The sequence below is a fragment of the Vulpes vulpes genome, chromosome 4 (genome assembly GCF_048418805.1).
Source record: "Vulpes vulpes isolate BD-2025 chromosome 4, VulVul3, whole genome shotgun sequence".
Classification (NCBI taxonomy): Eukaryota; Metazoa; Chordata; class Mammalia; order Carnivora; family Canidae; genus Vulpes; species Vulpes vulpes.
In genome coordinates, this window is record NC_132783.1 from 79,986,137 (window position 1) to 80,008,347 (window position 22,211).

Here is a 22,211-nt window from a genome sequence, read left to right on the forward strand (position 1 = left end):
CAGTGTTTCCTCTGCTAAGCTAGTCTCTGTCAGCTTTCTGTCTTCCAAAATTATGTTAAGATTTCTTATTAACCACTGTTCATTTCTCTTTTCCTTGTGGGTTTACTCCATGTTTAACCAGAAGTCTTGTTTGCTTTTAGAAGGTTACTATTTTGTGCAATTGAGATTGCCACTACTCTAAAAAATGTTAAAAGCCACATGAATTGCATTATCTTGTATGACTAGTTTCTTCTTGATATGTATCTTGCAAATACAGCTCTTTATGTAGTTGTGATTAAAATAATTGTGTGCAAATAATTTCTTCATGGACATTCCCAATCCTCTCTTGGGCAGGAATAAACCTATAAAAAATGATCAGTAGCATTCTTTTGAAACTTGCTGAAGTTAACATTTCTGCTTCATTTGTGGTTGCTCCCATAGAGACACCATAGTAACTGTAACTGTTGTCAGGGTTTGGAAATTTCTACATTGACTTTCTTGTATGGAAATTTGTTCTCTCACACACTCTTATTCTTTTGCAGCAAGTGGCATGTCAACAGGTTAGACTGATTTATATTTTGGACACCTTAATTTTGGATTTATCATGAAAAAGAATATGGAACAGAATTCAAGATCTATTTTGTTTTCTTGTTCCTCCTTTGCCCCAAGATGTATTTTCTTTGGTAACAGGAATAGAACATTTATAAAATTCCTAATCATTCCAGTAATTCCAATAAATGGAACTGGTACCTTCTAATGGTTTCTGGTTGTTTCACTGAATGCACTGAAAGGGCTGTGTGTATTCTTTTATTCTAAGGGACCAAATGGGATGAAATGAAAGGGCAATCTTAAGAAGGGGTCCCTAGCCAGGTGAAGGCTTAGATCAAAGAAATGCTTTTAATGTGCCCATCATGGACCACATAGATTCTCTTATGTGATCTCATTTACTTTTATTCTCAAAATGACCACTGGGGTAGCCATGAACCCTAACAGGTAGGAGCCTGGAGCATTTGTCTTCAGTGAGGGTGGAGCCAAAGTGGGATCCCAGGGCATGGGCTTTGGGTGGCTTTTCTTGGGTCCCACATTTCCCTATGCTTTCTTTCCAGGTTAGTGAGAGTCTGTATAACACAGTGGTTAAGCATGGACTCTGAAGCCATACTACCCACATTCAAATATTTATTCTTCTATGTTCCAATTGGCCCCCATGCCTCAGTTTATCTACCTGTAAGTTGGAGAGAATGAAAATGATAGTTGCTCTGGGAATTAATATTGTAAAACTCTTAGTATACACTATACAAGTATTTACTAAATAAATGGATAAATTCCATTAAACTTCTAGTCCTCCTACCATGCTCAGTACTTGAAAGAAAGCAGATACTATCTTTAGGAGAGAGTTTTATGGAAATAGAGATGTGTACAGAAGTGAGAGAGTTTTCCTTCTTACATGGGAGGTTTAAGTCAGATTGGTAAGATCCTTTAACCAAAATTACAGCAGTGCCAACTCTCAAATGAATTATCTTAAAATCTAAGTGCTTATAAGACTTGTACCCAGTTATCCTTGAATGACTATATAGAAATTTACTAAGAGTGAAAAATTCCAGGGATTGGACTGGAATAATCAGATTGTTTTTATTCTATAAATGTATATGATCCTTGTAATTGTTAAGCTCAGTTTAGTTGGCTTACTCAGACCTGGAATGGAGATACTGATGTGCCGACATTAGAAACAGAATGATGTAACAGATGAACATCCTCTGATATCATCTGCCTGATTAAAATTCCAAAGACTGCCTATCTGGTGCACACAGTAGCCATGAGATTGTAGAGACCTTTGATTATGGCTTTGGGTCTTTTTGTCCACTGGCCATTGTAGTCTCTTATCCCAAGGGTGAATAAATCAATGGCAGTTGGTGCCATACTGCATCTCAAAGGTTACTTTTTATTTTTATTTATTTATTTATTTATTTATTTATTTTTTAAACATTTTTTTTAATCTTTATTTATTTATGATAGTCACAGAGAGAGAGAGAGAGGCAGAGACACAGGCAGAGGGAGAAGCAGGCTCCATGCACCTGGAGCCCGATGTGGGATTCGATCCCGGGTCTCCAGGATCACGCCCTGGGCCAAAGGCAGGCGCCAAACCGCTGCGCCACCCAGGGATCCCAAGGTTACTTTTTAAATGGAGGAATTAAGACAAGTATTGTTACCCCTCTTGGGCAGGTGACCTGCCCCACAGTGTTATCCACAGCCTGTATGGACCCGGGCCTAGCATGTCTGTGTCAGAATACCAACAATTCCACATGGTTTGGGGAACTGAATAGTTTGAGCAACTGAAGGTTAACCTGTGTTTGTTTGTATAATAGACAAAGTAAAGGAGCTAAAAGAAAGTTCATAGTCTGAGGGGTAAACAGGCTGGAAAGGATAGGGTTTCTCAATCAGGAGACAGTTTTATATCAGGCTGAGGACAGTATCTAGAGTAATTTTAATCAAACGCCATGCTTACACTGGACTTCCAGTGGCCCATACATATGGTGGACGGGTAAAGAGCTCGGGCTGGAGAATTGGTGGCTTCTGAAGAGGCAACAGATGGAGGTTCTTTCACTAGGCAAGTGCTTGGTAATCATTTGATTCATGAGACTGTGCAGTAGAAAAGCAAATAAAGCTGAGCCTGCTAAGACGACAGGGAAAACACGTTTCTTCCCATGTATTGAAGAGCAGGTGCTATGTAGGAGTAAGAAACATTGGGGTGTTCAGCAAACCTGTGTTAATATCTGGTCTGTTGCTAAATTTTAGGAAGCCTGTGGTTAATATTTGGGAAGTTATGGTTAGGAATTCCTTCATTTGTTATTTCCCCTCACTGAGAAGACCCTGTTGGAATGATATCTCTGTATTTAGCTATCTGAGTAATGGGAAATCTTGACAGTACCCAACAGAAAGCTGTGCTATTAATAGTTTTCAGTTGATTACTGCACAGAGGAAGAAGGGAGGCAATATGGCATATTGGTTATGAGCTGGGCCCTGGAATGAAAGTTTTGGGTTTGATTCCTCATTGTACCATTTATAGGCTTTGTGATTTTGAGTAAGTCACTTACCCTTTTAGGGCCTCAGTTTCCCCATCTATGAAATGGGAACCATAAGTGCTCCAATCCTTGCTAGCTACTCTTGTTAACACCATTATTGTTATTGATTTTGTTAGCTGACCAATGACTGTGGGAAGAGTCCAAGGTCCACTGTACTCACATATCAGCCCTTTTCTGGGTCCTCACATCAGGTATGATGAGTGAGATGAGTGAGTAAACCACGTATCTTTGTGATATGAGACATTTCCTGTCTGTGACTTCAGACTTCAGTTTTTCTCTACAGTGGCAGCTTTCTGGTGAGCACCCGTGACTTCAATTCATCTTCTCTCATGGATATTTTTTCCTGGGTCACCACCTGTACAGTCAAGGTTTGCCGGCTTATCATTGTGAATAGATAAATTTTTATCAGTTCTTTTTCATTACCACAGGCTATTAAGCAAGAGATCTGCTCTGTCACAAAGGGAGGGATTTGCCCCAACATTCTTGAAGTCTCCCTGAGCAGGGCAGTGTTTAGTCTTAATTAAGACAGTGCTGCAGAGGGGCAGGGAGTCAGGAGTTATATCCCTGGGCTGAGAAGAAAAGGACTCAAGAGAAAAGGCTGAGACCAGGCACTTGCAGAGCAGCTCAGCTGGTTGAAAGTTGGCTTTGTTTAACGCCCAACTTCTCAGAAGATTTTCCTTGGCTGAGTGGGCTTGGTGGAGCGCTGGCTTGAGAGTGTTGCTTAGCAACGAGATTTTGTGGCACTCAATTTTCAGAGTCAAGCAACCCATCCCCTGCCACCCCTCCACCAGCCCTCAGCTACCATCCCAAGCCTCCTATTAGACAATCAAGTGTATGCTGGAGGGAGGGACCGGAGAGAGGGGGCAAAGTTTAATCATTGAACCCTAAGCAGCCTGGAAGTATTTAATCTGTAGCACCTAGTTCCCGGAGGCCTCCAGCCTGAACTGGAAGTGGGCAGCTCTCCAGAGACGAGGGAGTAAACACTGCACGGAAATCTCTGCCCATCTCCAGAGAAGCCAGACTTGGAAAAAATGTTTGCAGTACACTTGATGGCATTTTACTTCAGCAAACTGAAGGAGGATCAGATCAAGAAGGTAAGGACTCACAGAGCTGAGAGAGCACCGATTCATTCTTCACTGGTAGAACTAACTGATACTGTGCTTACATCCAAAAGGATTTAAGAAAGCTTATGAGAAAAGACACAGGGAGCACAGGACCAGTAAAGAGCTCATGCAGTGGGGAGAGGAAGTGAGTCGTCGTCGTGTGTCGTCCCCCCCCCCCCCCCCCCCCCCCCCCCCCCCCCCCCCGCCAACATTACATATTGTCCTGAGCCTTGCATTTCACTTGGCACTATCCTGGTAGATAGGGGATGGGAGGGGATGAGGAGAAAGTCTTCAGAAAGGTGGAAGATGATTGTGTTTGATATAAGGGGAGTTTGGGGCAAAAGGCTACAAAGGAGGGGAGAGAAATTTTGAGAACTTTTAAAGTAATTCACATGATTCTTCGTATGCTTGAAAGAATTTAGCATGGGAAGTAAGGGTGTGGGTTTTAATGCACAATAATTGAAATATTTATTATTGGCACATGCTGTTTGCCGATGATAGGCTGTTAATGGCGTGCATTATTTTGTCACTTTGCTCAAGAAACGTCTCCACAAAATTTGTTCCAAGGTAGGCCACTTAACAGTTGCCACGGCTCAACTGGAGCCCATTAGCATTGTCCCTTGGCAGCCTGGAGTGAGCTCAGCCTGCCATGCTAGCTGCCAGTGGCAGCTGCCAGTGTCTTTCAGTTAACAGATAATAGAAGTCATCTCAGCAAGCCGACTTAGCCAAGGTCACCCAAGTATTTCAGGTGGAGTGAGGATTAAACCCACGTCTATGACTTCCCTAGCATTCTTTCCATTGTGCCATGATGCCTCCTGGCTTTAGAGAGAAAAAGCATGGCCCCTTAACAGCCCTCTTGTGCTTGGTGGGGTAAGCCTTCACTAAATTCTATTCATCAAAGATTTGGGTTAGAAGTTATAGCAAATCTTAAAATATGGCAAATCAATCTGATTGAAGCTGTCTTAAATTTCATATAGTGATTCGATTCATGGAGTTCTCTACCGGCTTCTTAAGGAGGTAGAAAAATCCTACACCGCACTGCTGAAGGATTCACTTTCCATTATTACTTGCTTAGTAAAGAGGAAACCTGCGGTGGTGTCTCTCTAAACCTCCAGGGGGCAATCTTTGGAAACTTTACCTTTGGTTCTGCGAATTAGTTTCATGTTCTTGGGCCCCTTGGTGGTGATTAACCTTTTTTTACATTCTAGAATCAGGGAAATGTGTTTGTCTACCAGCTCAGTCACAGGCTTAGGAGGGAGGTTATGCTGCCTCCACTGATTTGTTCCAGGTCCTCTGGGAGGATGGTCAGCCTTTGTCAAGGCCTGAAGTTGGCCCTCCCCTCTCTCCTTTAAGAAAGCTGAAGAGTGAGCTGAGTCAGGATAGTCAGGAGCACTGGTAGCCACTTCAAGCAACAGGTGCCTGAGATAGGATGGGCATCTGGTTTATGGGTTGCTGGATGAATCATGGGTTCTGAGAACACAGGTCCATGTACTCTTCCATGTGGTGAAAACACACCTGGTCAAAAGGCACAGGCCCTTTCTCCAGGGTCAGGTAGCTGTCCCCTCCTTAGTTTCTGTACTTCCTGCCTCCAGGGTTGTCAAGACCCTGGGCTATACTTTGCTTGTAAGGGTTACTATTCAGACCCTGGACCAATGTTTTAAAATCTCCCTATACCAACATTAAAACAAAGAGAAAATAAAATAAAGAAGGAAGGAAGGAGGGAAGGAGGAAAGGAAAAGAAAGGAGAAGCCACTCTGGTAGCTTCTTTTCCAATTCAATATATTGACATTATTTGACCTATTGATAATGTTGGGCTGAGTCTGGTCATTGACCTGCAGATTGTTCACTCATAAGAGAAGGACTGGCTAGGTTTTCAGTGTGTACTTTTTACAGTTGAGTAAGTCAGCTTTACAAAAAGGGGAAATGTTACCTTTAGTCCCACCCCCCTCACAAACACTGTCAGATCTGCCCTGGGGAAGCCTTTATAGTATTTTTTTGCAATTATACTTATAATTCTGAATCTTGTTTCTTTCACTTATTGTTATATTGTAACCACTGATGTACATTTGTCTCATTTCTTCATAATTACCATTCTGACATCTTCTAATCTTCTAGTCAAGTTGGGTATACTATAATTCAACCTTTTTCCTCTTGTTGGACTTTTGGGTACTTCTCCCCCACCCCAAATTTTTATTTAAATTCTAGTTAGTTAAGCTAACAGTGCAATATTGGTTTCAGGAGTAGAATTCAATGAGTCATCATTTACATACAATACCCAGTGCTCATCATAACTAGGCTACTTTCAAAAACACTTTTTTAAAAAAAAATGATTTTATTTATTTATTCATGAGAGACAGAGAGAGAGAGAGAGAGAGAGAGAGAGAGAGGCAGAGACATAGGCAGAGGGAGAAACAGGTTCCCTGTAAGGAGCCTGATGCGGGACAATCCCAGACCCTGGGATCACGCCCTAAGCCAAAGGCAGATGCTCAATTGCTGAGCCACGCAGGCATCACCTCAAAAACACTTTTTAGCAATTAAGATATTGCTTTGAAAAACATAGGAATGTGTTTAATGTTCTCCATCTTTGGGATGATTATAAGGCTAGATTCCCAGAACTGAAATCACTGGGTCAAAGAGGTGAACCCTTTTATGACCCTCAATTCATATAGGACCTTTGGACAGAGTGGTTCATTTCCGGCTGCCACATTCTGTCATTCTACAGGTCTGAGCTTACATCTTTGAATTTGCTCTTCCTATGTTAGATGCGCTGCTCATAGCCTCTTTTGTTTAGAAGATATCTCATCTTATGGTTTCAGAATCTTTTCAAAATTGTACTTGGTTTTCTGCAATTCCAACACACCCTCCCTTAGTGCCTGCAAAGAATGTGCCTGGCTACCCAGGCCCCAGATTACCTGTTTGGATTTAAAATAGAGCTTTTCTTTTGCCCCAACCTATGTTTCATTCTTCCCTTCTAGCTACTGTACCAGGACCTGTAGGAGGTACAGAGAATAAACAAGAACTGTTGCTAAGTTAATATTCTTTCTGTCATGACTCTAACTTACTGAAACAGCAGGTGCAGGAACCCAAAGTCCTGAATGACTGTTAAACTGCCACTGGCAAATGACCCCAGCAGGACCTCAAAACCATGATGACACTATGGGGATGCTGGAGACGTTCCCTATACTCTGGGGCTGAGTGAAAATGAGCAGTAGGTTTGGGGGGCATATTTCAGAGGCTTTGGGATGAAAAAGGAGCAAATTTCCTGAGTAGTTCATCCCAGCCTTCCCCAAGCCCTAATTACTTTGGATCACATCCCTTCCATCAGTTTTCTCCATGTCTGTGGCTGTGCCAACCAATTAGTCATAAACAGACACAGTGTGAACAGGAAGCCCTTAATGAAGCATGACCTGGTTCCATCCTATCTCCTCAAGTACACTGAAAGCCCAATGGTCCTTTTTGTTGTTGTTGTTAATGGCTCTCTGATAGTTTTCTGGCCTCTTGCTGGCTCCTGAGTCCCTGGAACCATGAGCCATTTCATTGGCTTGGGTCTCCGATTGGCCCCAGGTTGCACGGGAGGGATTCCCTGCTCACTAGGCCTGGCTGATGGCTATGATAAAGGTCGTGTGGCCCCATTACTTTGGGTGTAATGTCCCTGTTAGGCTCCTGCATCCTGCACAGAACTGTGACACAAAGCCAGGCTGTGAGGTGCGGGGTATGGAGCCTGCATTCTAGTTCCAGTGCACCACTCACCTAGAGCTCTCCCACTGCTGCGCCATGGCTCTGAGCCTTGGGGTCCTCACCTCTCAATTAGAAGCAAAAAAATTCTGGCCTCACCTGGCTGCCTCAAAACAATGTCAGGGAGATTAAATGAGGTCATGTTTGTGAGAGCACTTTGTAGACTTCAACAGATATTCTTAGCTTTAGAGAGAAGTGTGGGAGAGTGATTCCTCCAGGAATGTGCTGGGATCAAGTGTCCTTGTGACCAAGATGGGTAGAGAGGCTGCTCAGTATGTGTATAAAGCAGAAGCGGCAAACACAGGGCACCTATGCCACACTCCCCGCTCTTGCCCATCAATAACCATTCCAATGAGCCCTCGGAATCCAGGCTGCAACTCCCAAAAGATTAGCTTTAGCACGAGGTGGAAGCTGTTCTGCCATTTCTGATAGGACAAACTACCTTCAAGTGGACTGAGCATAGCCATCGTGATTTTTATACCTTCCCTCCATTAGGGTAATGGTCCTTTGCCCCAGCTGCTTGGTTACTTGAGTGCCATTCACCCATTTCCAGCAGCAATTTGAGGTGGCTTTAAAAATTAAATTTCATCTTAATTCAAACAACTTCAGTTAAAAACAGAATGAAAATGTAAAGAACTAGAATTTACAGATTGCAATTGGAACTGAATTTAGCTCTGAGCTTCCTAGCAGCCCATAAACAAAGGGAAACAAGCTTGGATATGTATTGTGATCGCTGGAAAAGAAAGGTTCTATGCTTAGGAATTTAATGTTTAAGCTAGTCTTTTGCAGTGGAGAGGCAATGGGACCGTGGCCCTGAACTGGGAATTAGAAACCCTGAATCCTTTGTAGCTTTTGCCCCTCTATTGTCCCATCAGAAAAATGGGAGAATATTTTCTTCTTCACAGCTTGCCCTTCAGGGGAATAAATTCCTACCTCCCCTCCCAGCCTTCCATTCCATTCTACCCTTCCAACCTCCCACCTTGTCTCTATCTAGCTTGGTGAGGGGTCAGGCAAGGAACCTTTAGGATTCCACATCATGAAGCTGTCCCCAGGGTCAGAAAAATAGCTTTACGATGAGTGTGGGAATTAACAGCCCCGACTGGAGGATCAGCTTCCCTAGCAGGCAGCTGTGGTCACCCCGGCATCTGTTCCAGGTGGACAGGTTCCTGTATCACATGCGGCTCTCCGATGAGACCCTTTTGGACATCATGGCTCGCTTCCAGGCTGAAATGCAGAAGGGTCTGGGGAAGGATACCAACCCCACAGCCTCTGTGAAGATGCTGCCCACCTTTGTCAGGGCCATTCCAGATGGCTCAGGTGAGTGGGGCTAGGGGTTGCCAGGGACCTGATCCCACTGGTTTCTTCTTGGCTGATGAGTATTTCAAGTTTGCTCCTGTACCCTGGTTTACCTCTCTTTAGTCCTCTGTGCACATTCCTCCCCAGCTCCCTATGCTTCAGTCTATTCAATACCAGAAGTTTTGAACCAAAGTTCAAATGTACCCTGCTTTTTCTCTGCTCACCTTGGCCCCACACATTTTGTTTATTCACTTGCTGGAGCATCCCAACATTCTTCCCTTCCTGAACACCAACTTAGCTTTTCAGTCTCAGGGCAGAGGTTGTCTCCATCCCATGCTGGGTTAGGTGTTTTTTTTATTACCCTGCCATGCCTGAATTTCCCTACTGGCCCAATGCTCCCTAAGGGCAGGGTCTGTGTCTTCTTCACCAGAGTGTTCTGAGCACCTAGCATGGTGCCTGACGCATACTAGGACCTGAAATATTTGTTGAATGGATAATGAATGGTATTTCATGCCTAAGTATCTAGATTCTAGGCCCAAGATAGTAAGAAAGGAAAGACAACATGATGTAGTGGAAGGAAGAGTAAATGATAATTCAAGAAACTTGGGCTCTAGGAGCCCAGCCCTGATATTTCTCAGTGACCTAAAGCAAAATATTTAGCTTTAGTTTCTGTATCTGCAAAACAAGAGAGTTGGCCTCTGTATTTGCTTTCTATTGTTGCCGTAATAAGATACCACACTTAAGTTACCACTTAGCACCTTAAAGATTTATTTATTTATTCATTCAGAGAGAGCGAAGAGAGAGGCAGAGGGAGAAGCAGGCTCCACACAAGAAGCCCAACGCGGGACTCAATCCTGGGTCTCCAGGATCACACCCCAGGCTGCGGGTGGCGCCAAACCACTGTGCCACCAGGACTGCCCCACTTAGCACCTTAAAACCATGCACATTTACTCCCTTACATCTCTGAAGGTCAGAAGTTTGAAATGTGTCTATAATCAAGGTGTCAGCTGGCCTGCATTCTTCTGGAAGTCTAAGGTAGAATAAAATCTTTTTCCTTGCATTTTCCAGCTTCCAGAGGTCACTTGTATTCCTTGGCTCATCTCCAAACCAACCAGATAGCATCTTTAAATCTCTCTCTGACTCTGACCCTTCTGCTTCCTTCTTTCACATTTAAAGACCTTGTGATTACATTAGGCATACCCAAATAATCCAGGAGAATCTCCTAACCTCAAGGTCAATTGATGAGCAATTTTAATTCCATTTGTAACTTATTTTTCGCTTGCCATGTAACATATTCATAGATCCGGGGATTAGGATATGGATATCTTTGGGGAACTATTACTTCACTGACCACAGCCTAGAGACCTTCAGAAGGAATCCATGAGTTTCCATCCAATGCCTCCATTCTCAGCCTCTGGGCAGAGCCATAGGAGGGACAGGAACTGATGTCTACCAGCCACCTTCTGTGGTCAGGGGTGTTAGGAACTCACTGTCTCACATAACCCCATAAGAACACTGAGGTGTTAGGACGCCTGGGTGGCTCAGTGGTTGAGTGTTTGCCTTCAGGTCAGGGCGTGATCTTAGAGTCCCTGGATTGAGTCCCATATCAGGCTCCTGAGGAGCCTGCTTCTCCCTCTGCCTATGTCTCTGCCTCTCTCTGCATCATTCAGAATAAATAAATAAAATCTTAAAAACAAAAAACAAAAAACAAAAACCCTGAGGTTTTGCTCAGGTCAGATGAGAGAGCACTGAGGACCAATGTCAGGGTCGAGTGCTCTGGCCAAGCTCCAGAGGGGGCTTTGGGGTCCTTGAAATAGTAGGGGCTGAAGTTTGGGGACCTCTCAGAGACTTTGGATTAGCCAGGTTCTGGGGCCCTCTGAGCCAATAACTGGGTCAAAGTAGCTTCTGCCATTTAAGAGGTCCTCAGGAACTGTCATGGGGGAAGCCTCTTCCCTCATTGGTGGGTGAGTGACATGGTAGGCTATGTGCCACCCAGGAGGGACATAAGCTTTTGAGAGAGACAGTCCTGCTTTGAAATCTGCTGAGTTCCAGACGCTGCTCTATGAGAGTGCTGGAGGGACTGTGGTCCTTGATTGGTCATCCAGGGCCATTCAGAGTAAGCACCTGAGTCATGGGTGTGCCCAGGGGGGCACCCGGGTGATGTCCTCCTAGCTTCCTATGCTTTGGCTCCTCCTGCAGAAGTGTGTCCCCAGAAGCAAGGGAAAATGAAAGTTCACAGGGAGATTATCTACAGAGGCAGATTGTTACCTTTTTTGGTTAAAAAAAAATTTTTTTTATGGATATATACTATATCTGACTGACATTACAGTTTAACATACTGACATAACAGTCATAACAACTGACATAACAGTTTCAGGTGTCCAACATGATTTGATATTTGTATATATATCACGAAATGATCACCACAGTGACATTTGGCAACATACATAGTTACAAATTCCTTTTTTCTTCTGAGAATTTTTAAGATCTGTCATCTTAGCAGTTTTCAAATATGCAATGTGTTATTCTTAACTATTATCACCATGTTGTATGTTACATCCCCATGATGGAAGGTTGTGATAATGATTGCTGTAGAGATCCTGACAGCCCGTCTGTGGCTATTGCCTCTCCTAGGCAGGTCCTCCCTCTCTGAGGGTCCAGTGAGTCCTTTCTCTAGGGTCAAAGTCACAGAAGGGATCACACCAGGTGGCTTCCAGGAAATCACGTCTTGAGTCACTGGTGAAGCCAGGTGACTACACACTGTTAAGGGCCCCTGGCAGCCAGAGGAAAGAATGAATCCGTGCTACACTACACTAGGGTTTGCAGATCACCTCTGATCTGAATTGCAGTACAGGAACCTCCTCTTTTATGAAAATCCTCTCATCCATCCTGACTGGCACCAGAGGCATGTTCCCCAAATCTCAACCAGAGCTTGGCACTCCCGTGCTTAAAACCTTTCTGTGACTCCCCCTTACCTTCTGGATAAAGCTCAAGCTCTTTGGGGTGGGGCAGTTTTTCAAACCCTTCCTAGTTTATCCTGAGACTACCTGCTAGTGTCCCGCCTTCCTCCAAAGCAGACCCTGCCGCCCTTCCTATGTGAGCTCTTCCTGGGACCTGCTCTGGCTGGTTGCTTCTCTCTCTCTCTCTCATTCTCTCTCTCTCATTCTTCTGCCCTCAGTTCTCTTCCACCTCTTCTGGGGTGTTGACTCCTGTTTTGATTTAGATACCGCTCCCTGTTCTTCCCTAGCACCTGGCATATTATTTGGCACAGAGTGCATGCTCAGTAAATGTTAGTACAGGGATTGTGTGATCTACCCTATTTCTTACTCAACAAGATAACATCTATGAAAGCATCTCTTGTTTGGTATGTGATGAATGCTAACAAAAGTTGCACAGTATTAGGTCCCTGGATTCATTCTTTCTTTCTTTCTTTCTTTTCTTTCTTTCCTTTCTTTTTCCTTTCTTTCCTTTCTTCTTTTTTTTTTTTTCTTGGTTCCCTTTCCAAATAATAAATGGCTCCATCAGGCTTCTTTGGGGGCAGATCTAGGAAGATAAGAAACTTTCCTATCTTTCCAGATAATCTCCATTAAAACAAAACAGCCAGCTGGCTGGCTCTGTAAATGACTAAGCCTATGCTATCTGACTGTGGTCCACAGACCTGCAGCCACAGTACCTGGGAACTTGTTTAGAAATACAAAGTCTCTGGGGCGCCTGGCTGGCTGGATTGGAAGAACACCCAACTCTTGATCTTGGGGTCATGAGTTCCAGCCCCATGCTGGGTATAGGGATTACTTAAATAAAAAAAAAAAAAAAACCAACACCCCCAAACACCCAAATCTCAGACCCTGCCTCCACTGAATCACAATCTGCAGTTAAAATTCTTGGGAGATTCACATGCACATTAAAGTTTGCAGAGCACTGCTCAGGCGGGCCTGTGCCTAGCTGTCTGATTGTCAGGAACAGAGAACCCAGGTGAGTCAGGTCAAGAAAGGAAGACTATAGTGTAAGGACAGGGAAAGCAAAAAGGGGATCCCACAGGATCTCGTGGGAATCCGAAGGCAGGCACTGTGGTACGCTCAGGCCATAGGACTGGAGTTTTCTGTGGTTTCAGCCTACACACATGTGAACACCTTGGCTACCCAGCTGCTCTGGGCTGGGGGAGGCTTTCACTTCAGTCTTTACCACAAACTAACAATTCCTCACTGTTTTATTTCACAAGGAATAAATCTGAATGGCTTGCTGGTGCCTTATCTCCATGCAGCTGTATGTTTGGTCACATGGCACAAAACAAGGCCACTTGAGTGACCAGGTTTGTGGTCATGGTTCACTTACATGTGCTTTGGGTGTATATCATGAAGGTGTCCCTACTTTTCAGGCACAGGCAATTCTGCACAAAGTCTTGTGGGTTCATGAGTTTGCACACTTGCATTCTTGTCCTCTATCTGTGGCTGATGCAGGACACTGGCGGGTCATGGCAGGAATTCTCCCTGGATCCTGAGTTGAAGTCACCCAAGTGGGCTGCTTTGCACTAACTATGCATCATATCCATCTTTTTATTAATAGCATCTCTCTTGTGCTGGGCTGAGTCTGGCCCAAAATATGAAGATACTTGGTCCTGTAAGGGCCATCATTTGGTCCCTGTCTGTTTTAAACTCCCAGAATATATTCTTTCTGCCCACGAGACTGAGGCTTGTATGGGGGCTGGTTTCCCTTTCCTGCACAGCTCCCTGCCTCTTCCTCCTGCCCTATCAGGACTTTGACCACACTTGGAGTATCCACTTCCTTGCTCTGGTTGTGGAATGCTGGATGAGGCTCTACCCTCAAGTCCCGTTTCTTTCTTTCTTTCTTTCTTTCTTTCTTTCTTTCTTTCTTTCTTTCTTTCTTCTTTCTTTCTTTCTTTCTTTCTTTCTTTTTTTAAGATTTTATTTATTTATTCATGAGAGACAGAGAGAGAGAGAGAGAGAGAGAGAGGCAGAGACACAGGCAGAGGGAGAAGCAGGCTCCATGCAGGGAGCCCAACGTGGGACTCGATCCTGGATCGAGTCCAGGATCACACCCTGGACTGAAGGCAGCACTAAGCCGCTGAGCCATCCAGGCTGCCCTCAAGTCCCATTTCTAATACTGCCTGCCTGAAGTGGGTGTATATTTGCCTTCTTCACGTTTATGCCCTACAGCATGGACCAGTGAGCAGGGCCCAGACTGCAGAGCCAGGCAGATTTGGGTCACACCCCAGCTTTGCCCCTTGCTGGGAGGGCTCACTTCTAAAATCTCAGCAAGTGGGTATAATGACACCTAACCCATGGGGTGCTTGTGAGACTTAGTGGCATTTATTACATGTCCAACTTCTAAGGATGAGCTTGCCATATAACAGACCTTCAATAAATGATAACTTTTGCTTGTTTTTTAATAGAAAATGGGGAATTTCTTTCTCTGGATCTTGGAGGGTCCAAGTTTCGTGTCTTAAAGGTCCAAGTCTCTGAAGAGGGGAAAAGAAATGTCCAGATGGAGAGTCAGTTCTACCCAACACCCAATGAAATTATCCGAGGGAATGGCTCAGAGGTATTGGGGCAGGGGCTCTATGAAGCAGCGGGGGGTGAGGGGTGGGCTTGGAATCAAGTTTATAAGTGACCATGCCTTAGCCCAGTGTCCTGTGCTTTCTCTTCTGTGTAGCTGTTTGACTACATAGCTGACTGTCTGGCAGATTTCATGAAGACGAGAGGGTTGAAGCATAAGAAATTTCCCCTCGGCCTAACCTTTTCTTTTCCATGCAGACAAACTAAATTGGAAGAGGTAAGGTTCATGCCAGGGAGGGAAGAAGCTGTGCAGGATTTGGGGTTTGGGGCTGGAGAATGTGGGCATGTTCAGGAGTCAGGCTGGAAACAGGAGAGGACTTTTTTTTCTTTTTGAACAGTGAGGTGGAAATGTGAGACAAAGAACTTGTAAATGCAGCAGCCTTGGTTTTGCACATGACATGGGCACAGCACAGGCAACAAATTTTACTTTTAGTTCTCAGGCTTGGTTGCGTGAGAATCCCCTGGAGGGCTTGTTAGACACAGATTGCTGGGCCCCACCCTGGAGTTTCTTAATCATTGCAGCCTTATATTTGCATTTCTAACAGTTTCCCAGGTGACAGATGTGGATGCTGGTGGTCTGGGGACCACACCTAGTGCCACTGACCACTGACAAAGCTGACTAGAATAAGAACAGGAAGGCTCAGGGAGTCTCACCTGCCTAGTGAGCCTTTAGGAGGAGGATGCAGGTAGGGTCACTGGAGTGACAATGTTGTTGAGCAGACACCGTATCTGGGACGTACAATCTCAGCTGTGCCACTATCCAGCTGGGGTCTCATCTCTGTGTGCCTCATATGTTCAACTGATAAACAGGGAGAAGTCAAGCTGAATCTTCTGTAAATCTGTGAGAATAAATAAGGGACCATAGAAAAGGACAATGAGCTTTCTGGGGTTAGAGGGACACGGTCAGGAGTCAGGTATCCCCAGTCTCCAGCTGTTTGGGGTGATGGCCCATGATCTCCTCCTATACATGCCGTCATGACACACAGCTGACAAGTCAATTCATGGAGCAGCTTGACATTATGGACTGCCCTGGCATATGTTTGCTATTGCTGGGATGGGCCACTTCTCAGTGGGGAGGAGTGGACAAGGAATGGGTTCTCATGTCCCACAGACTTGTCTTTGAATCATGGCTCAAAACAAGCTGTGTTCCCCTGCATAAGTTACTTAACTTATTGAGCTCCTTGTTTTCCCATCTGCAAAACAGCGACTACAAAAGCTACTTGCTGGGCTGAGGGGAAACTTAGACCAGACCTCTGCCATGTGCCCCAAATTGTGCCTGGGCACAGTTGCAGGGTCACCACAATGATTGTCCCTATGTCACTGGTCTCTTGGTGCTTTTGTATCTTGTCCCCTGACTTAACAGATGTTTCTGGAGGGCAGGCACTGTTTTATATTCTTCTTCTCTAATTACAGGGTCTATAGCATGATGTCTTGTATTTTATAGGTGATTATTAACTATCAGACAATTAAAAAGTACAATCAATCATTTACTTGATTCCATTGAGGGAGAACTTGCTATGATCTCTCTAGACAGGGGATAGGCTGAGGTTCACATTTTTATTATTTTATAAAAAAAAAAAGATTAGAAAAAATTGATATGAAGAAGTTTTCAGAAAATGTTAGAAGAGGCCAAGTGGAGTTGAGCTATGAGGTGTCATCATCTTTGCTGGCTGGAGGAGCAGAGGTCATGGAATCTGTAAAGATAGTAGGAGGAGCAGTTGTGGGGAATCAGGCCCCAAAATCAAGATCTGATTCACCAAGTAATTAAACACCTCTTATCTGAGCTCAGAAATGGAAACCTCAGGAAGAAGGAAGAGACTTCTCAAGCTCTGTTGGAGTTCATTTGAGTTTGAGAAACAAACTTGCATATTTTCTTGACAACTAGGGGGTGAATGCATTTTGTTTATCTAGGATTTTGGCATTTTTCTAAGCCAAATCCATACCAGCATCTTTATGTAGTAGTAGTAGTAGTAGTAATAATAATAATAATAATAATAATAATAACAACGACAGTACTGTACCTCAGATTTTGGCAGTGTATCTTGCACTGTGCTGATAATACACTCTTTATGTGTATTATATCCCATTAAAATCCCCAAGCAATCATATGAAGTAGACATGATTATTTACACTTCATATTTGAGAAAAACTGCAGCTCAAAGATATTAAGGGACTTGTCCAAGGCCACACAGACACACATCCGAGAGTGGCTAAGCCCAAGTTCATAAGGTCCCACCTGCACTGCCTTTCCAGAAAGATATAGCTCTAGAACTTTGAACTTTGTTTAAAATACCAGCAAGTTCCTGGAAACGTTTTGACCCATTTTGTGCCATTTTCCAATAAGGATTTTCAGGGAAACATTTAAACTAGGGAAGAGTGCTTGATTACATCGAGGAAGGAGAAAATGCTTTTTCTCATCAAAGTCTAGTGGAATTACTTGTATTTGTTTTTTAAGATTTTATTTATTTATTAATGAGACACACACACACACACACACACACACACACACACACACACACACACAGAGGCAGAGACACAGGCAGATGGAGAAGTAGGCTCCATGCAGGGAGCCTGACATGGGACTTGATATCAGGTCTTCAGGATCAGGCCCTAGGCTGAAGGCGGTACTAAACCGCTGAGCAACCGCCTACCCCCCCACCTACCCCAGCCCCTTCCCCGGGCCGCCCGGAATTACTTGTATTTTATAAATTTTACCCCCAAACTGCCTTTCAGTGGAGTCTAAAGTTAAGTAGAAAACCCTCAGCTACAGGAAGTGCACTAGTAATAAGGACTAAGTGTGGGCATAGCTATTTCATTATGGCTCTGCTGCAGACTTAGGTTTGTGACACAAAATCGGGGCTCTTGGAGAAGGTGGAGGCTGAGATCTGAGCTCAGGAGATGGCAGAAAGGGGAGCGCTTCCTGAGGAGGGGTGGCTCAGGAGGCTTCTTTGTGAAACTAAAAAATGATTAAAGAAAATAAGAGCGGCATTAAGAGGGGAGGTTACTTTACGATAGTTGTTTTGTTTTGTTGTTGTCATTTATTTTTATTTTTTAATTTTTAAAAAAGATTTTATTTATTTATTTTAGATGGGGAGAAAGAGAGAGCATGAGCAGGGGGAGGGAGAAGCAGATTCCCTGCTGAGCAGGAAGCCTGACTTGGGGCTCAATCCCAGGATCTGGAGATCATGACCTAAGCCGAAGGCAGATGCTCAATGACTAAGCCCGCAGGTGCCCCTGTTTCGTTGCTTTTAAATGAGGGAACAGAAAAGTTTTAACCAAAGAGAAATATCTTTGCTTATGTGTGTGTTTCTGGTGGTAAAATAGTAAAACATTTCAATATAGAAAAGAAAAAAAGGGGCGCCTAAGTGGCTCAGATGGTTAAGCGTCTGCCTTCAGCTTGGGTCAAGATCTCAGGGTCCTGGGATCCAGCCCCATGTCACGCTCTCTACTCAGTGGGGAGCCTGCTTCACCCTTTCCCTCTTCTGCTCTTTCTGCTTATGCTCTCTGTCAAATAAATAAATAAAATCTTTTTTAAAAAGAGAGAGAGAGAGAGGAGAGTAGGATTGAAAAGTTTAAAGAAAACAGAGACACCGCTAATCTCAACCTTTAGAGAAACCCACTACTTGAATTGTTGGTTTTCTTTTCTTTTTTTTTTAAGATTTTATTTATTTATTCATGAGAAACACACACACACACAGAGACAGAGAGAGAGAGAGAGAGAGAGAGAGAGAGAGAGAGGCAGAGACATAGACAGAGGGAGGAGAAGCAGGCTCCATGCGGAAAGCCTGATGTGAGATTCAATTCCGGGACTCCAGGATCACGCCCTGAGCCAAAGGCAGACGCTCAACCACTGAGCCACCCAGGCATCCCTGTTGGTTTCCTTCTAGTCATGTCTATATTAAATAAATGATGTCATGTTGTATGCATAGTTTTAAAAAATATAATTGCATGTAGTTTTAAATCTTCCACTTAACTATATGTCACAAGCATTTATTCTCCATTCCTTCCATACACTCTGCCCCCAGTAGGTCGCACATTGTCTGTACCACCCTTTTTGGGGGATGCCACCCTACAGTCTCTTACTCCTCTTTCTCATGGAGCAGGGATGTCCTCATGACCTATGAAGACAGAAATTAGGGAGATCTGGCACTAGGCGGCGCTGTGGTGCAGGGAAAGAACCCTAGTCCCTGGTCAGGAGTCAGACCATTGCTTTCCAGATGGACTCTGTCCTTCACTCATTGTGAGATCTAGAACAGTTTCCTTCCTCTGTAAATCTCAGAGGATTGGGAGGGTGTGGTTGGGGAGTTTGAGAGTTTGGACTCAGCTACTTTTGACTGTGTGGCCTTGGACAAATCTCTTAATTCCAAAATTCTCTTCCATTCTGAAACAATCTATGATTATTTGCTATTTTACAAAACTCTTGGGAAACACAAAGTTTTTAAAAAACATTTTTTAAAGATATTTTATTTTTAAGTAATCTCTACACCCAGTGTTGGGCTCGCACTCATGACCCCCAGATTGAGAGTCACACGCTCTACTGACTGAGCCAGCCAGGTGTCCTAGGAAACACCAATTTTATGCAAATAGAGAACCATTTTTCTAAGTTGAAATTAAGTTCCCAAGGGAGTCCTGCCAGGTAACACCACCTTAGTTCTGTTTTGTGGACCTGGCAATTCATACATTCTGCACACATAATGTGTATCTACCACAGGCCAGGTATTTCCATCAGAGCATTTCCTGTGACAGAGGCAGGGAAACGAGGTTTCTTTCTTTCACAGATGAGTAAACTGAGGCTCGAGATTAAGTGACTTGACTAATGTCTTCTGAGGCCAAGTCCTCAACAATTGTTCTTTCTGCCACTATATATACTGTTTCAAACTGCTCAGATGAAATAAAGATGTTTATATGGTTAGAAAAAGCCTCTGAAGGAATGTGGAAAGAAATGGGGGTGATTCAGCTTCAAGAGAAGCCCATGGGGATACTCTTTACGCATGAATTTTCTGCCACTCATTTTCAGAACTGAGGGCCTTCTTCACTTTAACTGGCTCTGAAATCTTCCCCCAGGGTATTCTGCTTTCATGGACCAAGAAGTTTAAGGCACGGGGAGTTCAAGATACAGATGTAGTGAGTTGTCTGACCAAAGCCATGAAAAAACACAAGGTGAGGGATTCGCCTCAGTGTGGGAGCTCCCCTAGTCCTAGCTCCTTTCTCTCGATGTGGGGTCTCCTACTGTGCCTGCCCTGGAAGGAGAATCAGAGAGGGAATTGATCTTGGGGAAGGTCTCACTGTAATATAAATGTGACCAATTGTGACCAATCTGGATAAACCCATTGGTGAGCCTTGGTTATGTGGAACTTGTTCTAGTTGCTGCTAAAGTATGGTCCCCTGCTTCCCTGGGTTCTCCCCAGCTGCCACAGCCCCCCTCAGAGGGGCTTGGTTAGACCCCATGCATCTATAATGCTCTCATTGCCTCTCCCCTCTGAGCTTAAAAGATCACTTTCTTTATAACCTGACTGTCTCTCCTATTTTCCACTCTAATATTCATGGGTTATCGCTATTCATTGAATACATTTTATAATAATCTATACTGAAAAACCAAAACATGCTCCTTACTGGCTGAAAAGTACACAACTAAACCCAAACTATTTGTTATCCTGACAGCAAGAGGAATATTTTGAGGGATACCCTTTTAGTCTTTTTTCTCTTTAAAGATGCAATCATAATCTTTTATATCCTGTGTTTTTCTTTTATTGTTTCATTTTATTTTAGAATGCTCCCCCAAACCTTGGGGAACCATATTACCCTGGGGTAATAATCCAAGTTGACTTGTCAACTTGAGAAATCCCTGGTGCTGTCCATGGAGAGGACTTGGCTGAAGCTGGTTAAACTGTCCCCATGGGCAAGGGAGGACTTTGCTCCCAGGATAAGCATCCTTTCCTTAGGGGTGTATCAAATAAAAACTGGATTCCTGGTAGTCTGTCCCTCATATTTCCATTGCACAGAGGCCTCCACCCATAAGGCAGGAGCATGAGTTCCACTCTTCAGTTCCCAACTACCTTTTCTCTCTTCTAGATGCCTGAACTTGCCAGAGGCCCTGTCTCTTTCAGGCAGGCCTGGCAGGCAGGATCTAGTGATTGTCTCATCATCTTCACTGCTTTTGCTTCCTCTGTGGGGAAGGATAAAGGGATGATGCCCCCTTCCTGCCCACTGATGCCTTCTGAGGTTTGTGTTCCAACAGGACATAGACGTGGACATCCTGACCTTGGTCAATGACACTGTGGGAACCATGATGACCTGCGCCTATGATGATCCCTACTGTGAAGTTGGTGTCATCATTGGTAATTCAGTTTCACTTGATTTTCTAGGTTGGGAAAAGGGGCTAGTGTGCGGCTTAGTTTTAGCAAACTGAGTAAATTCTCTGAGAGGGTATTGGCACTTTGTGTTTATGAGAAGTAACATAGGGACATGGAAAATGAATACATTCATTTGACAAGCATTTACTGCATGCCTCTTGTGTGCTGGGCCTTTGCTCTGCATTGGGTTTTCAGTGGAGTCAATACCTAGAGGTTCCTGTATTCATGCAGCTTTTGGTGGGTAGGTGGATGAAAGGCCTGGAAGGTCCAAATGAGTAATCTTAACTCTAGGTCATGGTTGGTGTGATGGCAAGAGTGAAGCAGGGTGATGTGACTGAGAGTGAGAGTGGTGGGGTGGTGGCGGCAGGTTTCTGATGGTGACATCTGAGCAAAGATCTAAGGGAGGAGGAGGAGGGAGCAAAAGGGAGATGGAGAGGAAGAAAAGCCCTGGCAAAGGAAAGAGGGGACCTATGGCCTCTAAGGTGGGATTGAGTCTGGGATGCTTGAGGAGCCCTAAGAATCTGAACGGTGGCTGAGCCAAAGTGAGCTATTCAGGTTAGAGGAGTGGGCTATTCAGGTCAGAGAGGATGGACAGGACTGGGCAGGTTGTGTAGGACACAGGACACAGTCATTGTAAGGTCTTTGGCTTACAGTCATTGTAAGGTCTTTGGCTTTTATCCCGAGGGGAGGCAGGCAGGAAGGCCTTTGAGGACTTTGGGTGGGGGATGGATAAATGGGGTGTGCATTTTTAAGCAACTCATTTTGGCGGCTGTGTCAGACAAAGAGAATTGACTACTGGGGGCAAGAATAGAAGCAAGGTGACCAGCCAAGAGGCCATTGCCCTGTGCAGGAAGGACATGGTGGGAGCCTAGATCAGGGATGTTGCTGCACAGGGGCAGTGTCTGGTGGGTGGTTCTTAACACCTGAGCTGGGAGGGGGGTTGGCCAGAGGTGTCCTGAGAAGGCAGTGTGGGGGATGATAAAGCCTAGTGGATTGGATTTGTTGGTTGTTCTTGAATAGATCCTACCACCTTCCCATTCCCTTCCCCCAATTGGGGAGAGCTTTCTGAATTGCCTTTTTTTGTAATTTCCA

The 22,211-nt window shown here is 44.3% G+C and overlaps 1 protein-coding gene across 1 annotated transcript in view; it reads left to right on the forward strand.

Annotated features, from left to right (window-relative positions):
• Positions 1 to 3,571: 3,571 nt before the first annotated feature.
• HKDC1 (hexokinase domain containing 1) overlaps positions 3,572 to 22,211 on the forward strand; it is a 40,918-nt gene continuing 22,278 nt past the window's right edge. Inside the window, exons 1-6 of the mRNA XM_026003807.2 lie at positions 3,572 to 4,153; positions 9,052 to 9,214; positions 14,604 to 14,752; positions 14,864 to 14,983; positions 19,831 to 19,926; positions 21,005 to 21,104. Coding sequence (XP_025859592.1) covers positions 4,091 to 4,153; positions 9,052 to 9,214; positions 14,604 to 14,752; positions 14,864 to 14,983; positions 19,831 to 19,926; positions 21,005 to 21,104 — 691 coding nt within the window. The 5' untranslated portion in view covers positions 3,572 to 4,090. The remainder of the gene's footprint in view (positions 4,154 to 9,051; positions 9,215 to 14,603; positions 14,753 to 14,863; positions 14,984 to 19,830; positions 19,927 to 21,004; positions 21,105 to 22,211) is intronic.